Genomic DNA, 23,842 nt, shown 5'->3' with positions numbered 1-23,842 from the left:
AACAACTGCATTTTTGAGCACCAAAAACATCGAATTAATGGGTCATCCGCCGTATAGTCCTGACATGGCACCGAATGACATCTTTTTATTCCCGAGCGTAAAAAAAAACTGTGCGGTCAACGTTTTTCGACACCTGAAGAAGCGGTTGCGGCATTCAGAATGCATGTTTTGGAGGTACCCCAATCAGAGTGGCAAAAGTGCTTCGAAAATTGGTTCAAACGCATGCAAAAGTGTATAGATCTTCATGGAGAATATTTTGAAAAACAATAAAGTGATTTTCAATGATTAAAATTTGTTTTTGTTCTCTAATCACGACATATAAAAGGCACCCCTCGTATAAATACACCTCTTGATGACCTATGTCCCACTAAGGATTGAGGACCGGAAGAAACGATTACACCTCTATGGTTTTCATCTGCATGCATTTTCGCATTTTGGATATAAAAAATCACTAAATTTATTGCGAAGAGCAAATGGTTGGCAACACTGCCTAACCCAGCTAATGGGACGTCACGTACTCTCTCATGGGCGTAATCTTGTTTCTATCATTCTTGTAACTTACTTGGAATCATCCTTCGAATTTGGCAGTAGCCATCAAAGAAAGACTGTAATGGCGGATAATTGATGCTTCCTGAGGCAGTACTGTGCAGAAATACATCAGTTGCTTTTATGGAAAAGGTAATGAACACGAATTATTCTTTGTTATAAGTTCCCCAGAAGTGAACCACTTAGCTACTGAATGGATTTTCCTGCAGGGTAGTGCGCACAGATCGGCAGCGGCACCAAGGCAACAACGACAATCACTACAACAATACATCAAAAAAGAAAAATACAGCAAAAGTCAATCGTCGGGAGGTGGCGGGTGTTCTTATCCGCAATTTCAATTTTTTTTTTTTTTAATTGCTATTTTTCACTCCACCAACGCTGCTTCCATTTACAAGTGGCTGGAGCTCAGCAACGCGTCACAGCTCAGTATTCAAAAATCGCAGCCAGTTTGCGCGTCGCTGCCAATCGCGAATGACGAGAATTTCTAAATATTTGTTGTAAATGGTGCTAAAAATCAAAATAGTTCTGTGTTTTCTGTGCGTGAATTGAGTTGTTAAATTCGCAATTTCACCACCTCCATTTGGTGTTTAGTTGTAGTTTTTATTGAAGCGTAATAAATTTGTTTTGTATGACTACAAACAAATAAAAAGTAGCAAGAAAGTGAAATAATAAAAAGTTGAAAGAATTTCGATAGAAAATTTTGTCTTTCATTCAAAAACAAAAAAACACAAAACGAACGAAAAACTTCACAAAAGAATGGCAACTTGGCATGCTGCAGCATTGCTCTTCTGCTTAATTAATTTATTAAGTTTTGAATTCGTCTCACCTTGGCTGAATTTCAACAGTTATGTGTCCAAGAAGCGCACGGATCTGAAGAAACGTTGTCCGAATGTGAGTTTTATTACTTTACTTGTGTTGTGTTATCAGTTGCGTGGGTGTGTAAGTGAGTGTATGTGTTTTGTTGAACGGAAACTATGTTGGGAGCAAAACAAAATGAAAAAAACTTTATCAGTATTTCCTGAGGCATGCAAGAAAAATCGTACACAAAACTGTATATGATAAGTTACTTTTAATCCATTTAGTATTTTTTCATTAAAAAAAGCAAAACAAACCACAACGGAAAGGAATTCCGCAACAGCACTTCATCATTTAAGTCCACTAAAACATTTAACTACTAACCTAAATCTGTGACAATGCGAAACAAAACGATATTTAAAGCAAAAACTTCGGTCAAAAACGCGTTTTAAAAATTATGTAGATTTGAAAACGCTTTTTTTCGAAAATTATTTTTAATCCTAAGAAGGAAGTTACGAGTATTCAAGGCTAATTTGAAAATACTTGAGACTGGGTCGAGGACTGAGAATCAATTTTTTATCGGTTTCTATTTAAAGCTTGAAATAACTTTTCCTACTAATCTTTGTTTCAGGAAATTAGGAAAATTCTTTGAAGTAGTTGATGTAATTCAATAGTTGCTGAGGTATCCAGATTATAGGGCTTTTCTTTCTACTCAAATGTGCTGCTCAAATAGATTCGAAATGTGTTTGATATCCAATAATTCAGCTGGTCACTTCAAAGCATCAATGTGATTTTCTTCCACGCAGCACTTCGCTAATCTTAAAGTAGATTTTGTATCATCCTCAAGCCGTCTCCTATATTTTAAGAGCACAATGTTCTACTGCTTGTTAATCCATTAGAGTGTCGTTTTCATATACCGGCTCCATTTCAGCATGCCCGCGAAATGGTGTCCATACCTCGATATTGCTACCACCTCATATTTGCTGCTTATTTTAAGGCTTCCAAACATATTAGGGCGTAATCATAGGATAATCATAACGATAACTGCAAGTTTAGTTAAACTAAGTCTAGATATATAAATGGGTTTATTTTTTGACTACCATAGTGAATTTTGTGCCATATTTTAGTAAGAATCAGTTTGAAGACAAATCTATGACATTCTAATGTCATCTGCCAAATGTATGTATGTCAGATGGTGGCGCAAAATTATTCCTCCAAATTCGTTTCGAAATAACTTTCTTTAAGCTCTTCTTCTACGCTAATATTCTTATATTGGTTTTAGAAGACACACTGGTGCCATATGTTGATAGCACTAAAAAATACATAAAAAAATAAATCAATTATAATTTCTAGTTCAAACTCGTTTCGGAGGCAGTCTTGTTATTGTATTTTCTATATTTGTTTTTCATTTTTTGCATAAAATGTAATTTACACCCTAATCCGACTTTGCGAAAAGGCCTTGAGCGAAAAGGCCTTATAAGAAATTGTTATGCTCCACTGCTCGTAAATAAATTTAATATGTATGTACAAATAAAAGCAAAGCTAGGCAAACAACATATGAATACATTTCGATTCAATTACTTACATATATTCAGCCGAAAACAATTCACGCCAATTCATTAATTATAAATATATATATATATGTACATATATACTTATTTATATACCATAATTGGCGTTTACCCACTTTTTGGGTGTTTGATGCTGATTCTTTGCTGGATTTTAAGATTATTATTCTAGGACGTTGTGAATTTACGAATCCATTAATTTTCAGCAGCGACGAGTGATTAGTCCGATGCTGCCTAGTTTGATGGTGGGGCTGCCACCGTACTTCCCGTTATTGATTGGATTTCCAACATCCGAAACTGCCTGAACCTTCCTAAACTACTAGCATTTCTTCTAAGTAGAAGACAACAAGCCAGTTATACAGCTGCTCACTCGGTCAACAGGGCCACATCTGTGAAAACAGGAACACTCACGGCAAATCAGAGGTTTTCGATAACTTTAAAGAGGTTATTTGAGACGCATCTAAAGCCTTGATTCCCGAGAGCGAAGACAAAAATAATTAGAGTAAATGCAAGCAACGAAACCAGCCTGTGCCAAGGCCTCTAAAATGCTCTAGAATACATAGAGGATTTTGAATATCTAGGAAGCAATATCGGCGTTAACGGAGGAACTGCAATTAATATTCAGCGACGTCGCAGAAAATCCAGAAACGTATTTGAACAACCGGGTAAACTGAAGAGATCCAACTCAGTACTCTTACCCACAAAAATGCATGTTTTTAATGCTTGCGTTAAATCGATTTTGTTGTACGGAGGCGTGACCTGATCAACCACAAAGCCAAACGTCAGAAAGTTACAAACTTTTGTTGATAGATGCCTCAGGCAAACTCTGGGAGTATGGCGGCCTACGAGGATCTCGAATGAATACCTATGGGAGCGCACAGAGGAATTGCCGGTGAATGGATCATACATTGAGAAAGAGCACTGATGTGGTACCACACGCAGTGATGGAATGGAAGAAGAGGGCGACCGAAGACAACATGGCGAAAAACTATTATCAGCGAAACTAATAAATCAATGAGCCAATTAAGATATCTAACAAAAAACCGGGAATATTTGAAACTTTATGTAAGATAAATTTGTGAATAGACCAATATTTAATTGTAAATTACGAGCATGTCATAATAGTGCATATAATAATTCTAGGACGTTGACTTTTGGATTGAATCGAGAATATACTTACTTTAACGATAGAGTTGCCATATTTTCAACCTTGAATTTGATATAAGGGCATTTGGGCAGGCCTTTTATGGTAAATTTAATCGGAGCTAAAGGTACGCTGTCGTCTTGCAAGCAAGTCAAATTCAGATATGAATTCAAGCCGTTTCCTTTGAAGCTATCGAAAACTTGACTTGTACCGACACTTTTTACTTCTAGAACCGAGTGCACTAGCACAAAAGAGTGTTATAACTTTGTCAAGATGTCCACAAATTTCAGATTTAGGTACTCGAAACTTCTTGGCACACTTCCATATACATATAAGAAGCTAGATTACAGTGTTGCAAAAAAATGTTTTGAAAAAAGTTGTCCAGTAAGATGTGAATGGGGTAACGTTAAGGTCAGTGGATATGTGCCTTGATGGCGCAAAACTAAATAATAAGGTCGATAGTGGTATCTACTCAGAAGTGCTGCAACTGAACCTAAGTCTACAGCTACCTGACTACTGCAGCGTCTTTCAAGCTGAGTTAATAGCTATAAAGAAGGCTGTGTTGTGGGTCAAGAAATCGCCTGTTGCAGCACAACCGATCACGGTCTACACTGACAGTTAATCTGTCTTAAAATCAGTACATTGCTACTTCTACCAAAGTATCAATTGAATGTAGAGCTATTCCTAATGAGATGGCTAAGCGGTGCACCACCAACACTGTCTGGGTTCCTGGACACAAAGACATTCCTAGAAATTGCATCGCGAATGAACTGACTAAGAGGAAGAGTGATCTTAAATCAGTTCAAACCCTTTATCCTCGTGCGAGCTATGCATAGTTTGGTTAACATCGCGCAAGCCAATAGTAAGTGGACCGTGGAGTCCACTTGTGAGATAACTACAGGGTTTAGACCTAGAAGGAATGATTACCAAACTACATATATATCTAATCAATATATACTGGCCTTCTATTAGTACAATGTTGGTATCAACACCGAACACTGCCTAAAGGAAAATGTACGGGGTTTCCAAATTTGCTGAAATACAAAATTGTGACATTTCTATAGTTAACAAAAAAATGTATGCCAAAAATTAGTAATGGCTACACTGAAACGAAGAGAGGCATATATTTATACATGAAAAATTGAAAAAAGTCATTCTTAGCCGAATGTGTTTCTGCGTGACTACCATTCGGAATTTACAGAGAGAACGTAGGTTCGAATCTCATTGAAACACCAAAATTAAAAAAAAAACAAAAAAACATTTTTCTAATAGCGGTCGACTCTCGGCAGGCAATGGCAAACCTCCGAGGGTATCACTGCCATGAAAAAGCTCCTCATAAAAAATATCTGCCGTTCGGGGTCGGCTTAAAACTGTAGGTCCTTCCATTTGTGGAACAACATCAAGACGCATGCCACAAATAGGAGGAGAAGCTCGGCCAAACACCCAAAAACGGTGTTCGCGCCAATTATATATACATATTCAAGGGCCGATGTTGAATGTGAACCACACCTAAACGTCAACGACACCGTTGGACTTCTTTCTTTTATTTGAAAGAAAAGGTGTACGTCGATAAGCCAGCAACAATTTAAGAGCTAAGGATGAGATAATTCGGCACATTAATGGCATAGAACCTAAATTATGCCTCAGCGTCATCGAAAATTTGGACCATCGGATGGAGGTGTGCCACCTAGGCCGCGGCGACCATTTGGCCGATATTTTGCTCTATATGTAATTGAACTATACCAATATTATCATAATAAAGAGAAATCACAATAATTTCTTAAAGAAATTATATTTTATTCGAAATCAACAACGGCCCTTGAAAGTTAACCACCCTTTATATATTTCCTTATCGCCTGAAGTTTTTGCGAGACATGACTCACAGTAAAATTTTCCTAAGAATAACTTTTAACCCCCTAACTTTTTTTTAACATGACATTTCAGGTACTTGTCAAAAAAGGGGTCAAGCGTTCAAAATTATGAGAGACAACAATGGTTTAAACCCACCTACGAAAAAGTTACTTTTAAAATTTGAATTATTATACTTCAATATTATATTTAGCTCAGATTGATACTTTGAACCTTTTTTTAAATAACTTTAGTCACAAATACAAAAGCTTAATTTAAGCACCAAAAAAATTTCCTCATCTGCAAAGCTCGAACCCATTCCATTGGGGGTTCTGATATACTGACCTGACGCCATCGTTCTGCAAGAAAGTTTCCCACCCGCCAAAAGTAGTGTCGCATAGTGTAATTGGATCCACTTCTCGCAAAATTCGAATAAAGCACTCCAATACTATTCCCCAGGTATTCTCTCGGACGCATTAGCTTTACCAATTCATTTCCCACGTACTTGAATAGACCATCTGCTACTCAGTTCAGTGGAACAACTGTGGTATTTGGGGCCGTGTCTTAGCCATAACCGTAACCGTAGCAATCAGCTGTTCTGATCAAACATATGGGCATAACTGTAAACGATTATAGGTGCCGCACCATAACGCCATTACCACAACCATAGTAGTATCTACTCGTATCTATCGAATTTAGGTTTTTATCCGTAACCGTAAGCAGCTGTGAAATACTTTACATTTGCTTTGATATTTGCAATAAAAACTTGAATATTAAAAATGAACGAAGAATAATTAATTGACTTACCATAGTGGAAAATCATCCGTGTTTTTATGACAAAATGCAAATGTTTTCATTAATTCTACTTCAATATCAGCTGTTTATGGCTACGGTATGACTAATCCACAAATGCTGTAATCCTGCGGCTATGCCGTTATGACTATGGCACCACTAATTGCAGCTTTAACCAGCAGGGTTATGAGCTGAAATTGTGACCCGCCACGCGATAAAATATTCTAGGAAGCAAAAATTGTTTGTACAAACTACACTAGGCAATAAATTTTCAAATTCATCACATAAATCATAAAATTGGTGCCAATGGAAGCATTCAATTAAAATATGCAAATTCCTGCTGCATTTTCGATTTTGTTCTAAATAATTTACATTCCATAAAAAACGATTTTTTCATACAAAAATCGAGCGATCGTTTTGTTTGCGTTTATTATTATTTTGCGTTCATTCGCGGATATTTCTACGCTTTTTGTTTTCTTTTTTGGTTTTTGTTTTTGTAATAAACTAGATCACAACGACGTGAAACACTGTCGATCGCGCATCACTTGCCAAGCGAGCGTTGCCGCAAGCACCAAACAAGCGATGTCAAGCGGCTAGTGAAACAGAAAATAGCAGTTCCAAATAATTCCAAATATACACTTTCTTTTCTGCACTTGGCCGTACGCCCAAACATGCCACACACACGCACACCAACAACAAACAGCTTCATACAACCACCCCTGTACCAACCCCCCTACTCACCACACGCTTCTACAGCTGGATGCGTTGTACTGGATGGATATGCGAACACACACCTACAAATGTAAGCATGGCTGATGATGTTGCTGTTGCTGTTGCAGCCACATGTGCTCGCATTCTAAATACCTTTTGGTTGAGCGACAGCTACGCCAAAAACAACGGCATTAAAAGTAGCAAGCAAACTAAAAAAAATAGAAAATTTTAATGTAAATACGTTTTTCATCAAATGGAATCTCATCAATATGCGGCACACGCGACATTGAACATTTATCAGAATGACGGAAAAGAAACGGGCGCTCACAGATAGACATGTACCCCGCTGCTGTCACCTTAGCGCCAGCATCTACGAACACGATGCATATGTGTGTATGTGTGTGTGTAGGCCTAGAGTAAATGTGCTGCAATCATGAGCATGCGCGCATACGTTGGGCGACGTACCATTTGCCGTGCCAAAAATCAATCACACTTTCTAAGTGGCCAAGCTTGAGTGACCAAATTCATGGCCAGTCAAAACTGGGCGCAAGCGAATTGTGACTGAATGCCAGTGCGTTTGCGCTCTCGAAATGTGATCCATTTAGTTTAGTTCTTTTTTATTGTTTTCATTGTCGCAAATGCACTTACATACATATAAACTTGTCTAGTGGCGGATTCTTGTGGGCGTTGGGATGTTACCTTTTCCATATATGCATCTATATATGTATCGGGTGCTTTTTAAGAGCTTGAGAACTAAAAATGATAATAGAAAACAGAAATATTGTTGGATTGAATTTTTATTATTGTATAATCAGGTAGATAACTTCATAGCCTTTTTTTTTTTAATAATATATAATACCCGACATTTGTCCGCCGCGACTACGTGTTACATGGTCCATTCCAAGCGTCCAATTTTTGACTACTTTTTCCAATAAATCTGGCCATATGGAATATTCGATGGAATTCCGGATCATTTTCATGCATTTCAACGCCCCAATCAGCAAAGAAACGACGTTGTTGATGACCGGCCGGCTTGAGTTTTGGTGTTAACTAGACTTTATAAGCCTTAAGACCCAAATCTGTATGCAAAATATGGTGTAATGACGTTTGTGGAATGCCTAATTCCAAAGAATGATGAGGAATGGACAAATCTGGGTTTTCTTCAACACTTTCGGCTACAACAGCAATATTTTCGCCAGTTTTTGAGCGACGTACACGGGTTTTATTCTTCACATCACTAACTTTTCCCAACAGCTCGAATTTTTCCATCAATTTCTGTATTGCGGTTCGACAAGGCTTCACGATGGCTCAAAAATGTTCGAGTTTTACGAACCGTCTATGCCAAATGTTTACCATTTTTATAGTGAATTTTAATAATTTCAATGCGTTGTTTAAGAGTGTATCGTTCAATTTTTATTAATGGCTTAGTTTCTCAAATATCAAAAAATTTCAGCTTCAAAAGTGACATCTGCCGAAATAGCGGGCTATTCAAAATAACACCTGTTATTGGAAACCCCTTTAGACTGATGACAAACATAGGGGGACCAAAACAGAGCAAACGGAAAATAATGATGGCTACCACGCATTCCGTTCTATTATACGGAGGTGAACTGTGGGCAGATGCGCTAAAAGCAAATTACCGGTGCAATTTCCTAGCATCAGTTCAACGAACCGCGGCTCCGATAGCTGTGTCTGCCTACCGCACAGTATCAGGGCCAGCTGTACAAGTGATACACGGTTCAAGACCTATAGATTTACTAGACTTTGAGAGGAAAAAGTTGTGGGCATTAAAGAACGAGAGGATGGGAGAAAAAGTAAACAAATTACATCGCGCGAAATATGAAATGATAAGGTTATGGCAAGGCCGCTGGAGAAACGGTACATGGTACAGCAGGAACTTCCAGATTTCAGTATTTCCAGAAATACCTTTGTAAAATAGAGAAATGCAACGACTCCACATGCATATACGGTGACGCAGCGGGTCCCTATAAACGGACGGCACGAGCAAAGAGGCCGGTGAACAGAGCCGATCACTACACCAATTTCTTGCTCACTAGGCCAACTATGTTGACCGTAAAATGTACTAGAGGTCCATAAACATCGCGAACAGATTTTTTTTTTCAAATCAATTTTCCACAATTTGGGAGCATTGTTCTGGCATTAATCGATTCAAAATGACTTGCCAAACCTCAAATGAACAGAAATGTCAACACAGTTTGCCATTCTCAGCTGTCAGCTGTCAAACCATAGTTCCCGATATCAATATTTCCCAAGCAGCTAAAAAACACCCGATAGATAAGAGAAAATATGTGAAAGAAAAAGTAAATGGTAGCGGAGAAAAGACAAATGCAAACATTTTTTCTAAGAATTCTGAAAACTTTTCCTTTTAAAATGCTTCGAAGCAAAATTTAGCAACTCAAGGGTTAATAAATTAATGCAAATATCTGCATTGACTCATCAAGCGAACTTACCTGTTTCTACTATTTACTTCTTTTCACACATTTCACAATTTTTTCTGTTGCTCATTTTTTTTGCAGGTGCGCGCCATCCGCAATTTTGACCTGGAATCGATGATGGGATTTTGGTATGTTGTCCAGTATTACGCATCGACCGAAGAATTGCCCGAATATGCCTGCATGCATAGTCATTTTACGTTCTCTGCCGAGGATCAGCATGTGAGTATAACCGCACGTATCAATGCGTGTGTAGATGTATTTTCACTTTCATTTTCATTCATTTCCATTTATTAAGTCAATAGTAACAATCCTTACTTATCCAGATGTATATAAAAGATTACTTACATACTTAAAAACTAAATTAAATATAGTTAATTTGATAATAACTAAGACTTAATGAGTAACTTAAACAGAGACCTTGGCATTGTAAAATCCAGACAAAGACTTCGAGAAAGCCGATTAAACTCTTCAAGACTTCTCATAAGAGAAGCGAAATTGGGGTAATTTGGTAATTATACAAAAATAAATCATAACAGAAAATTATCATGAATTTTTACTTACTCGTATGGGTTATACTTTTCGACAGCGATCGGATTTAACCCATTGCACTTGAAGGTTTTTTTTTTTCATTTATGGGGTTAGGGGTAGTCAGAGGCCCGAAAAAATTATGCTTTTGAATAATTTTTTTGTTTTGCTAGTCAATTGCTTTATTTTACAAAAATAAAAACATAGCATTAATACATCATATTTCGACTTGACCTTAGCAAAATTAAAAAAAAATTAGTAATTGTAAAAGTTGTCGCTCTTTGTGTGGAGCCCGTTTCTCCAGAAGTCTCACCACAAGTCCTTGGAGATTCATCTAAAATCAATCGGGCAAAAGAATTTAATTTTATTAATACATAATATTGAGCCTGAGCGATGCTTTCTTTTCAAAATTAAGAATATGGCGGCTTCAGGAAATATTTTTCAGATTTTCAGAAAAAAACTAAACTAAAAAACTAAAAAATCCTTCGATCAGGCACACGTTTTTTATGTACTTCGGTCTTTAAGTTACAGTGATCACAAGTTCAAAAAATATAGTTTTGAGAAAAACGCATTTAAAGTTTTGCTATCGAGCTCCGGACCGCCCGAGTGCCCTTTGTTAATTGTTGAATAACTCGAAAAATATTTGTCGGATTCACTTCAAATTTTCACACAAAATTTCTAAAAAAAATGCAAAACAAAAAAAATTTTTGAAAATTCTGAATACCCCTAACCCCTTATATTACCAGCAACTGCCTACTATTTCTAAGTGAAAATATGGAAAGATTTAACAGGAATCTGGTAAACTCGTCGTGGGAAACTCTGAGTTATTTGCTGGCAAGTCTAATTTTCACGAAAAAAGTCTAATGAGAAGCTAATTGTTTGGCCTAAGTTTTAATTTATTTATAATTAAGTTTCCTATTTCCAAATAAAAATTCAGCCCTTGGTGGGGAAAAACCCCGAGTCATTCCGGTAACGTAGAACCGGCTGCCATGGGAATGGATCTGTAGAATTCGTGTTGTTTAGTGGTTTACTGTAATACATAAAATGTGCACAGCCGTCTAGGATGTGTTTGATGCTTGTATTTGTTATACGGGCTCTGGTCAAATTATTTTTGTTATATCCCTTCTATGTAGTTATGCCAGTATTATGCGCAAATACATATATAGGGTTGTTCAATAGCTGCGCTTCAACTTTTTTCCGATACGGAGGGCGAACGACGCAATATTTTTTATTTTTCGCCTGTCATTTGTAAACTTCATTAGTATACATTTGATCATGGAACGCTACACACTTGAGCAACGATTGCAAATCGTGCAAATTTTTTATGAAAATAATCGTTCTGTTGCTGCTACTGTAAGAGCATTACCGCCATTTTACGGTCCATTTAACAAGCCGTCCCGTTTTGGGGTTATGTGAAGTCATTGGTCTACAGTAACAAGCCGGCGACAATTTGTGAGCTCAGAGCCAATATTGAACGCGAAATTGCTGGAATTTCGGCCGATTTATGCAAAAGAGTGGTCGAAAATTGGGTTCAACAATTGGACTTCGTAAAACGTGCACGCGGTGGTCATGCAAAAGAAATCGAATTTCATACTTAAATGTATATGTTCAAACTCGATAATAAAAAAAAATTAGTTAAAAAAGTCAAACCGTTTGTGTTTTATTCAAAAAAATTCAAAAGTTGAAGCGCTCTTACTGAAAAACCCTATACGTTTATTGATTGTTCACTTCATTGGATTAACAAATTTATGGTATACCAGCCGTGTCTAGAAGATTTAGAGACATAGTAAGGAAGCGGATTTGTGTTTCTTTTGCTGCCCGACCATAACCAGATATGTATGTACGATATCGAACAGAATTCTATTAAACATGTCAGATGACGAATTAAATAAGATTATCCAAACACTTCTGCGAGAAAATTGTAAGACTTCTGTAATGAGCCAACACATTTTTCACTCAGACATGCGTCAGGTTTGGCTGGTATCAAAACATGACTGGCAATTATTCCAGCTGGGTATGTATGTTCATTCACAAATGTGATAGTGATCGACCTTCATATGAGTGGAAATACTATTATGTGTACATACATATATTTATCATCCTATGCAACAACATTTTGTGTATACAAATGTGTAAAAATTAATGTTTCTATTCTTGTTTACTTTTTCGAAAGAAATCTTGACATTTGACCAATCAAATAAGCGATTATATTATATTTAGTTTCATTGGAAATTTTAAGAAGCAAACTTTTATATTAGGTACAAATATTGAGTACTATAACTTTTACTAATAACTAACGATATTTAATATATAATTACTTTACTTATGCCAAAAAAAAATGTATTATTTATTGTATTATTTACTATTTAGATCACCATGAATTTCAGTTACATCTTTGCCGAAGATCCGTTGCGTGAAAAATTGCAAGGCAACATTACCTGGATGATACCGGATTTCGAAACGCCAGCACATTGGATGCATACGGAAGATATTTGTAAGAATCAATTTAACACTTAAGGGGTAACACCACTGTAGAAATTTCAAAAAATTGATTTTTTTTTATAAGCTTAAAAAATTATTTGAACCTTTTAAAATACAAAACAAAAAGTTTTATACGTTACCGAAGTTTATTTCATAAATATTTTAAGCTTTTAACCAAGCGTTAGTGACTGCTACCTAACGACTTCTCCAAATTTCCAAACTTTAAACACGTTTTTCTCAAAACACGTTTTCTGAAATTGGCACGCAGCATAACTCAAACAATTTTAAATATTTTGAATTAGGTTTTTTACTACGTCTCTATAATAACCTTCTTGGGAGAAGAGCGTAGGGGATTTTCGATAGATTAATTTAAACGATTGTTATAATTATTTAAATAATTATTTTCCTTCAAATGCTTGCTAATTCCACAAAAATAAATATTTTTTAAATCCCCTACGTGTTTTTCTAGCTATTCTTATCTAGATTAAGAAAAAAATGTTTCTTTGTTCCAGATTAAAATTTGCACCCTCTGTGCTGCGTGCCGCGGAGCTCCTTCAAGAGAAACCACATTACAAAAATGTCTCCAATGCCGCCATTTTGTAAAATTTTTCGATCAAACTTTGTAGTTTTGTATTTTAGTATATAAGTAATAACTTCCCAAATCAGAGTTTTCCCTTTCCTTCTATACAAAAAAGTTCTTTAAAAATCGTGTTTATTTTACGCTGGTACAGTGGTGTTACCCCTTAATCACAATTAGTCAATATGAAGATTTCATTTCATTTAGTTCAAGCCTTAAGCATAGTAGTTTTCACAGACCTCCCAAAGCTAGTATGAGCTTAAATTACTAGAGTAGTTAAATAAATAAAAGAAAGAGCTAAAAAAATCCTTAAAATTTCTTATTCGACAACGAGAAGTCGAGCGAAATAGAGTTCGAGATCTCATAGAATTCTCGTGGAGCGCGAGCAATAGGATTTGATAGAACAAATAATAATAAAACCGCATTTAAATATATTTATTTTCATATGTACAAATGTGTGTGTATATGTGTGCGTTCATATTTCTGTAATATTATTGTTTTTCCCCGTCACTCAAACAAACGTTTTATTTTCACAGATGAAGGCATCTACAACACTTACATCATCGATACGGATTACAAATCGTGGGGCCTCATAATGCATTGCGCCGAGAAGAAAAAATCACCGCGTTATTTATCAGCTTTGCTGCTGTCGCGGGAACCACAATTAGGGGAGAATGTCATCAACTTTTTGAGGTAATTTATTGAAGTGAAAAAATGGAAGTAAAAGTATGGATAATAAATAAAAAAGGGAGCAAAATTAATTAATAAATTAATCCAATTTTGCTTTTGAAAAACTTTTTTACGAAATAAAGGGTTTTTCAATCAGGGCGGGTAGATGTTGAAATGGAATAAAATGGCGTTTGCTGTGTGGCACGTAGCGCCATCCTGCTGGAACCACATGTCGTCTAGGTCCATATGGTTCAATATGAGCCATAAGAAATTGGAAGGGCCACCACGTCTACCGAAAAATGGGCGCAATGCGCGCAACGTTTGCGTTAATGAACACTCATTTTGATAATAAAGTTTTATCATTTGAATGTGCTGTTCAATCGTGTAACTTGCCATGATGATTTGGCATAAACAACTGAATAATAAGCAAAAGATTTGACAGATGTCACCAAAACAAAATGGCTGCCTCGGGCGCCAAAATCGACCCGCGCCAATTGAAAAACCCTTTACAAAAAAATTATTTTGAGTTATGGAAATTTCTTTTTTACCTTTACTTGCTCCATTACCTCTATGTTTTGTTGTAGTTCATAAGTTTCAAATAAGATTGAAGTTCGACGCCATTTGCAAGATATTTAAATCTACCGCTAGGGTGATTGATTCTGCACCATCTTTTATGTAGATATGAAAACATTGAATAGCTTTGAAAAAAAAAAAACAACTGGTTTGTATAAGTGGGGTATTTTTATTTGGTTTGGTTATTTACAATTTATTAAAACTATTTTTTGAATACAATATCAATCAAATGGCCACCTTTATTAGCAATCACAAACTGCGATCTTTTTTCTGCGTTTGTCATCACCTTGTCAAGCTTTTTGGGATTTATAGCGTCGATTTCGGCACGAATGTTTGCCTTAAGCTGGTCAATAGTCTGCGGCTTGTTGGCGTAAACCTTACTTTTCAGATAACCCCACAAAAAGAGGTCCGGGGGGGTTAAGTCAGGTGATCTGGGGGCCAGTCGATGTCGCCTCTTTTTGACACTAGACGTCGCGGGAATTTTCGTTGCAGAAATTCAATTGTTGCATTCGCAGTGCGGCATGGCGCCAGATCTTGTTTAAACCAGTAACCGTCTAAACATTTCTCACGCATTTTCGGGCAGACATAATGAGCCAACATCCAGCGATATCGATTTCCATCGACCGTTTCGTTTTCTCGGTAAAAATATAGCCCAATGATGGTGTTGGGCGCAAATGCCGGCCCAAACAGTTATGTCATGCAATGGCTCATGGACCTGGTGTGGATTCTCAGTTCCCCAATTGCGGTAATTTTGTTTATTCACGCTGCCAGAGAGGTTAAAATGTGCCACGTCAGTCATTAAAATTTGCTTCCAAAAATTGGGTGCAGTGTCAACCATTCGAGCGACTGTTTGGCCACATTCCAAGCGACTTGAATGGTTTGTCGGCAATATTCTTTTTCGCAATTCCACTTTATACGGAAAAAAATTTAAATCATCCCTTAAAATGTGCCGCATTGTGGTTTCACTGACGCCAAAATGCTGAGCGCTACGACGATGCGACACTGTTGGCTCCTGGGTAACACTCTCCCTCACTGCTTCAACAAGTTCATTGGAATGTCTTGTTCGTTGATGACCGGCATGTTGATGGGACAGTAAGAGCCGTGCTCAAAAAAATTCGACATCAAACGGCGAATAGTATTATCAGAAGGTGCCTACGATATTTTTTGCGATATACGCGTTGAGCTAGAATAACACTGTGGAACAAATTCAGGTTAGCAAAAATTAGGTCCATTCCGAGAGTGGCGGATGAAAATAGAGGCGAAATTAGAAGACCCGTATCGCGCCGTTTTTTCATGTTAGTTCGAATTTTTTTTTTAATCGGCCTTCAAAGTTTGCAGTCAAATGCCGATTTTCAGTATATTGTTTCATAAGTACCACAAAAATTTTCGAAATCAATTTTTTCAAAAATTATAATTGTTGCATAGGTCTCTAGCAATAATTTGGCTTTTACAGATTGAAAATTCAATTAGTCGACGAGTTATAGCCAAAAAACCATATAAACAATTTTGCTCCGATTTCGAACTTCGAAGGCCGATTAAAAAAAATTCGAACTAACATAAAAAAACGGCGCGATACGGGTCTTCTAATTTCGCCTCTATTTTCACCCACCACTCTCAGAATGGACCTAATTTTTGCTAACCTGAATTTGTTGCACAGTGTAATAGAACGACTATTTTCGATGTATAGCGTCATTATTTCAGCCCGTTGTTTCGGTGTAAAGCGATCCATGGTTGAAATTGTACTGAACTGACTTATCGAAAACATGTACATATGTTGAAATCGATCGGTTGGTAAATGACAAAATTATTCAGCGTTTACATACCGACATAAAAGATGGCACACCCTGTACTAACAAAAAGTATTATTAATTTAGAATTTCATTATTTTTATTATAATTATTATTTTAATTAGTTGTTGTAATTAATCATATACCCTCTAAGTTTAATAGTGTATGAGTTTGTTAGCAAAACTAGGCTAGACGAAATATACAGCTTTGTGCCTATTTTCAATTTTTGTTGTTTATTTTCAGAGAAAAGTTACCTCGGTATGATATCGACCTGTCCTTCATGTTTCCAATCAATCAAACTTGCGACAATTTAATGGAATCCGTTGATGATGATCCTCTGGCTTACATAATAAATGGACGAAAGAATGCAAAAAATATATTCAAAGTTATTTTACAGCCTTAAGCAAAGCTCCAGTATAAAGTTAAAAAAACATGTACAATAGTAGTATTAAATAAATATTATAATTAATTTAACGGGCAATTGTTGTTTTTCAAGGTTTTTTAAATAAAATAAAGTGAAATAAATTAAGGTTGAGATAAATAAAATTTATGCAAGTGGAATAAAATAAATTATATTAAATTGCAATAAAAAAATGATATAAATTGAAATAAAATATAATATAATAAAGTAAAATAAAAAAAGTAAAATATACAGTGACTCACAGCTTATTTGATGCAGGTAAAACTTTTTTAGAAAATGAAATAAAAAAAGTATACGTTTTGTAAGGAGATATATACGAGGTGTGTTTAAAAAGTTAAATATTCGAATTTCGATTTTTTTGTGGCGATATGTTGGTACTCATGTCTCTTATGTCACTTATGAAAAAACGAAATTAAGTGCGGGGATGCGTTCCGAATGTTGACTGTGTCATATGGAGAAGCTACTTTGGACCAAAGCAACGTTTATCGGTGATACAAAATGTTCTCAGAAGGCCGAGAAGATGTGAACGACGAAAAACGTGCCGGTGTGCCGGCCGCCCGAGCACTTCAACAACGAACATCAGACGAAAAAATTAATGAAGTGAAGAATATGGTGTTGGCCAATCGTCGAATCACCGTTAGAGAAGTTGCTGAGGACCTAGATACATCCATTAGCTCGTGCCATTCGATTTTTTTCAATGATTTAGGCATGAGACGGGTCGCCGCAAAATTCGTACCAAAACTGCTCAATTTCGACCAAAAGTAGCATCAAATGAACATTGCTAATGAGATGTTGGACTCTGTCCGCGACTACCCAAATTTGCTCCAGAGGGTCATAACTGGTGACGAATCGTGAGTTTATGGTTAAGGGGGGATTCTACTGTAAAAATCAAATTTTCATGGATTTTGTTTTCATACTTGTATTAATTTAATTAGTAAAAAAAAGTTTAGGGTTACATAAACACAGGTCTTGAGTGTACAAAAAAATTTTTTAAATTTATTTTCATTTCAAAATGGCAGCTGTACAGCCGCTCCCCCGAAACGCCTTTTGAAATCTGCCCACACTGTCGCGCATTTAAAAAAAATCTGAAATGAAAAAAACCAAATTTTTTTTATTATATATCATTATTTTTAGTTGTTAAGCCTATTACTTGCAAAAAAAAAATTTTTTTGTAAAATTTTTGAAGTTTTTTAAAAAATCGACATTTTTTTGTTGTCATTTTGTTATTAAAAAAGGTTATAATAAAGGTTATAAATAATAAATTTTTTCCCACCATAGCTTTAAAAACTAGTAAATATTGTTAAAAATATACTATCAAAGTTTGAGCTTGATATGTTAATTTTTCACGGAGCTGTGATGTGGGCAATTTTGAAAACGTGGTTTCGAGAAAAACACGCTTAAACAATTTTTCATACTTACAGCATATGACCGTAAACCGCTCGAGCGCTCAGTTTATACCTGCTTTGCTAAAACTTTTATAACTTGAAAACTATTCAAGATTTCTTTTTAAGATTTTCATGGAACATTCTGGAGTTGTTTCTGAGTATGTTTCAACAAAAAGTAAAAAATCGATTTTTTTTAAGTTTTACAGTAGAGGCCCCCCTTAAGACGTGGAAACCAAAGCTCAATCATCTCAATGGAAGCTGCCGCATGAACCCAGACCGAAAGAACCGGGCCAAGTTCGATCGAATGTAAAAGTCTTACTTACCGTTTTCTTCAATTGCAGGGGCGTTGAGCATCATGAATTCTTGCCACAGGGTAAAACGGTCAATAAGAATTATTACCTGCCAGTTATGCGCAATTCGCGCGAAGCAATCCGCCAGAAACGCCCGGATTTGTGGAAGAACAAAAATTGGCTCTTGCATCACGATAACGCCCCTGCTCACATATCGTTGCTTGTGCGCGACTTTTTGGCCAAAAACAACACACTAATGATGCCACAGCCACCGTATTCCCCAGATCTGGCCCTCTATGACTTTTTCTTGTTCCCGAAATTGAAGAGGCCCATGAAAGGGCGTGACTACGCTACGATTGACGAGATAAAGACGGCATCGAAGGAGGAACTGAACAAGATAAAAAAAAGTATATTTTGAAGTGTTTCGAAGATTGGAAAAAACGTTGGCACAAGCGCATGATATCTCATAGGGATTACTTTAAAAGGGACAAAATAAATATTAAAGAATTAATAAATAAATATTTTTTGAAAATAACACAAAATTCGTGATACTTTTTGAACACACCTCGTATGTACTGTTTACCACTGCAGAAAGAACAATAACAAAAACAAAGCTTGCTGAAAAATATGGAAATAAATAATTTTCTCATCAAAATATGCTCACAGCTTAACTGATGCAGTGTATTTTATATTTTCTCTGAGAATGCAATAACGGTGAAATGTATTTGTTTCTGTTTAACTTATCGTCTTAAGATAGTCTCAAAAAATTTTTGTAAAGAAAAGTTGAAAAAATTTAAATTTTTTAAAATGGGAAAACGGACCTCACTTGAACAAAGGGAAGACGTTATTCGTCATTATAAAGAGAGCAGAAGCCGACGAAAATTGCAGAAATTGTTGCTATTAGTTCCTCAACTGTCCAGCACATTATAGAAAGGTTTCGCCACGAAAACAGGATAGACGATAAGAGCAGATCTGCGGCAAATAAAATATTTAATGATGCAGATAAGAGGTGTATTGTTCGCAAAGTTAAAGAAAAACCCGATTTAAGCGCTCCAAAATTGACGAACGTAGTCGAAAAATACTTAGGCAAGATCTGTAATCTTGAAACTGTTCGTAGAGTTCTGCGCGAAGAAAATTTTCATGGAAGGACTGCCCCAAATAAGCCGTTGATTAATGCTCGTAATAGAAAACAAAGAATAGAGTTTTACAGACAACAGTTGAACAAAGACATTTCCATCTGGAAGTCCGTTGTTTTTGCGGATGAAAGCAAATTTAACCTTTTCAGGTCTGATGGGAAGTCCTGCGTTTGGAAAAAACCAAACACCGCGTTTTAATCATGTAATTTGCGCTCTACAGTTAAACACGGCGGGGGCAGTGTGATGGTCCGGGGGTAGCATGTCCTATTCAGGCGTCGGAAATTTAACCTTTATCGAGGGAAACATTAATAAAGAGATGTACCTGGATCTGCTAAAGATAATTTAGTACAAAGTGCAGATAAAATGGGCATTAGGGTTTCGTTTAGGTTCTACCAAGACAACGATCCCAACTTGGCTTATCTGCAACTGCCGACATGTAGTACAGACATCGACATTTAATGATCGATTACATATTTAAGAATTACAAAGCAATTTCTACTGTATGAGTGCTTTATTCTGCAACAATTTTTTTTTTTTTAATTTTTCTACTGTGCTATAAAAGAGCATAAAAGTGATTGTTTTATTTTAAATAAACTTAGCGTAAACTTAAGGAGTTATATACAGTTAGAATTTTCAAAAATCGATTTTTTTTTCTTAATGTACATATATTTAAGAAAACACACAGAAAATTTAATATCGTTCCGGTGAATATTTTCGAAGTTGCACGCAAATTTGAAAAGGCGTTTCATAGTGCTTGAAAGTACAAGGCCGGAGCAGCACATTTTTCTCTAAATGGTGTTTTCAATGTCGCTGACCAACATTATTCGAAAACGGCTAAACCGATTAGTCTCAAATTTTAACACGAGTTTTTTAAATATATTTTTTAGTAATTTATCGAAGATTTTTTCTCACCGATGTTTTTTCAGGCCAAAATGTTTGTCAAAAATCAATTTTTTTTAAGAACCACCATTTTGTAAAAAAAAAAATTATTTTGCTTATTCCTTCGAATAATTACTAGATTTAACACAACTTTAACGAAATCTGTTTGGTTTTTTAATTTCAGAGGATACAATTCAGAGATATAGTGGTCACCGCAAAACATCTTTTTTGAAAGGAGACCCCGGAGATCAGCTGTAACTCCTTTCCAAATAAATATTTTTACTAATAATAAGTCTTAAAATACAGTTAAAGGATAACATAATATGTGTACAAATTTGCAGATCAATAAATTTAAAAGTTTTCTAAGAAAAAATTCTGGAAGTTTCGCTTTTTTCGGCCATCTAACTGTACATATATAACCCCTTTATTTAGATTAGCCCCAATAGCTGCAACTGCCTCTTCTAGGAACTGTGAAGTTATCATTAACCTCTGAAAGTTTAACCTGGAGGAAAGTAAGTTCTTTGAAAAGTTTACGTGCACTAAAAAATTAAGTAAAGTGTTAGTTTTAACTCACTTATTTTCTCCATCACCGATATTCACAACAAATAATAATAAAAAGCAGAGAGCAAGAACAAGACGGAGAGCTGCCAAAGTGAACTACAAATGCGCCGTGGAAACAGGATAATTCGGGAATTATCTAGCCAATTATTTAGAGAACGAACTACGCGCCGTGGAAGCATAGCATAATTTGGAAGTTATTCTGCTGGTACGAAAAAACATTACACAGCTAACAAAAATAAGTAAAAAAAATCGTTCACAGCTAAATGCATTTGACAAACTGCCAACTAAAACATTGCCAAAGTAACGAAATTGGTGTGAGTTCCTCTAATATACATATATGTAAATCTGTCGTCCAATATTGTAGGCACCTTATAAACAAATTTGAATTTACATTTCATTCCAATAAAGTGGCAATACCAGACACTATTTTTCAAAGTTTATTTCCATCACTCTTTTTGTGTTTACATTTTTATGGAACTAATTAGCAATATTTAACAAAAAAAAAATCTTGCTGAAAATGTCAATATAAAAGTTCAATTAGTGTGCAAGTTAAGTAATACACCAATTTGGTGCGTTACTGAATTTTGAGTGTTTGATTTACTCTTTTTGCGTTACTCCTCTTCTTATTTGTAACGTGCGTCTGATCTTATTCTACAAATGGAGGGACTAGTCCAGTCAAAAGAGACAAAAAAAATAGCCAACTAAGTAATTTTAGGAGTATGCGAGTTTATGGTTTTATTATGTAAAACCCATCACTGTGAACTTAAATTTGAGTTTTCGGGGTCGGGGGTTGTGTCCCGTGGCCGCCATCTTGGAAATAAGGGTGCAACTGGTTTTTGCGATTATCTCGTGAATTTCAAAAGTTACGAAAATTTTGTTTAATACTTTTTTATAGATAATAATGTTATCTACAACTTTCATTAAAAACTTTTTATTGTAAAATTAAAAATAAAAAAGTTATAAGCAAAATTACTCGAAAAATTAAGGGATGAATGGTTTTAAAGCGTAATAACTTTTTTTTTTATTGATTTTATGGAAAATATACATCAGAGCTTTTTTATAGAGCATTATTTTGTGAACATTTTTATCTATAAGTTTTTTCCGCTATCTTTATTTAGTCGTATGATTTTGAGCTGCTAAGCGGAGCAACCAATACATTAGCGAAGCGCGTACATGATTACTAATTTTCTTGGGTTTGAGGGCCTGAAATATATGGAGTTTGTGGGTAAGCCTGCTTGCGGTTAAGTGGGTTAGCCTGCTTGCGGTATGATAGGGGTGGTTTCTAGGGGTTAGGGCTGTGTGTGACTCGGTACCCAAAGGTTAGATAGTGTAGAGGTGTGGTGAGTCAGCACACTTATGGTGTGAGACAAAATTTTAAGAAAAATAAGACTCAATTCAAGAAAACTAGTAATCGACTATATTATGTCTATGTTATCTTAATCGATTTTCAGGTGTAGGAAAATTTCGAAAAATGAAAATTTCAAAATGCGATATCTCTGCGAAAAAAAATGATATTTGAGCAAACAGAAGCCATTTGAAAAAAGAAGGCTTGTATTTAAAGATGTCGTCCTTTAATTTTGGTGAAAGAAAACATCTGCAAGGCTACATAACCTCAAATATGGGCAAAAATGGTGTTTTTTGCACTTTTAGGTTAGGATATCTTGAAAACCAGAGCTGATAGAGCAATTCTGAGGCCAGATTTGGATTCAGCGCATCATAAACCATCGGAAATATATAGTCTGGTTTCTGGGGCCGAATGTTGGTTAAATTTTGTCGGCCTGTGTAATCATGTACGCGCTTCGCTAATGTATTGGTTGCTCCGCTTAGCAGCTCAAAATCATACGACTAAATAAAGATAGCGGAAAAAACTTATAGATAAAAATGTTCACAAAAGAATGCTCTATAAAAAAGCTCTGATGTATATTTTCCATAAAATCAATAAAAAAAAAGTTATTACGCTTTAAAACCATTCATCCCTTAATTTTTCGCGTAATTTTGTTTATAACTTTTTTATTATTAATTTTACAATAAAAAGTTTTGAATGAAAGTTGTAGATAACATTATTATCTACAAAAAAGTATTTTACAAAATTTTCGTAACTTTCGAAATTCACGAGATAATCGCAAAAACCAGTTGCACCATTATTTCCAAGATGGCGGCCGCGGGACACAACCCCCGACCCCGAAAACTCAAACTTAAGTTCACAGTGATGGGCTTTACATAATAAAACCATAAACTCGCATACTCCTAAAATTACTAAGTTAAATCTTCTTTTGACTGGACTAGACCTACACTTTTAAACCGACGCTGAACGACGGATATACTACATATGTATGTATGTATATGAATAATTGAATCAAAATGCGTCGATTGGTACCCATGCCGATTACATTTAACCAAATTTGGCACCCAAACCGCACATTAGATAATTACCATGACATTTCTTGTCCACCAAATAATAATTGCTGTTGTTGTAAAAGCATGAACATTCTCCATACATATACGGAGATTGCTGCTGAAGTGACAGTCCTTGGCCGAATATAAATCCGAGTGGGATACGGTACACTAGACAGGAGTAGTTTACTGGGACGGCAGCCCTTTTTCGGGAAAAGCCAAAGTCATTCCGGTAACGTAGAACCGGCTGCCATGGGAATGTCATTCCGCTTACATAGGAACACCACCCAATAGTGGCAACATA

General features: G+C 35.8%; 1 protein-coding gene across 1 annotated transcript; it reads left to right on the top strand.

Annotated features, from left to right (window-relative positions):
- The first annotated feature begins 950 nt into the window (after positions 1-950).
- Positions 951-16,971, top strand: LOC128857958 (uncharacterized). Its single transcript, XM_054093819.1, has 5 exons — positions 951-1,437; positions 9,942-10,079; positions 12,756-12,879; positions 13,980-14,136; positions 16,716-16,971. Exons 1-5 carry the CDS (start codon positions 1,303-1,305, stop codon positions 16,873-16,875), a joined length of 714 nt encoding a protein of 237 aa, XP_053949794.1. The 5' UTR covers positions 951-1,302; the 3' UTR covers positions 16,876-16,971.
- The last annotated feature ends 6,871 nt before the right edge of the window (positions 16,972-23,842 follow it).

The sequence above is a fragment of the Anastrepha ludens genome, chromosome 3 (genome assembly GCF_028408465.1).
Source record: "Anastrepha ludens isolate Willacy chromosome 3, idAnaLude1.1, whole genome shotgun sequence".
NCBI classification, from domain to species: Eukaryota; Metazoa; Arthropoda; class Insecta; order Diptera; family Tephritidae; genus Anastrepha; species Anastrepha ludens.
Note: the sequence above shows the minus strand (reverse complement) of the source record. Positions and strands in the feature narration are given on the sequence as shown.

Bases quoted from the DNA above. Each gene is read 5' to 3' on its own strand.
- LOC128857958 (XM_054093819.1), top strand. From the start codon at position 1,303: ATGGCAACTTGGCATGCTGCAGCATTGCTCTTCTGCTTAATTAATTTA. The intron at 1,438-9,941 runs GTGAGTTTTATT...TTTTTTTTGCAG, and splicing joins TGAAGAAACGTTGTCCGAAT to GTGCGCGCCATCCGCAATTT. The intron at 10,080-12,755 runs GTGAGTATAACC...TTTACTATTTAG, and splicing joins TCTCTGCCGAGGATCAGCAT to ATCACCATGAATTTCAGTTA.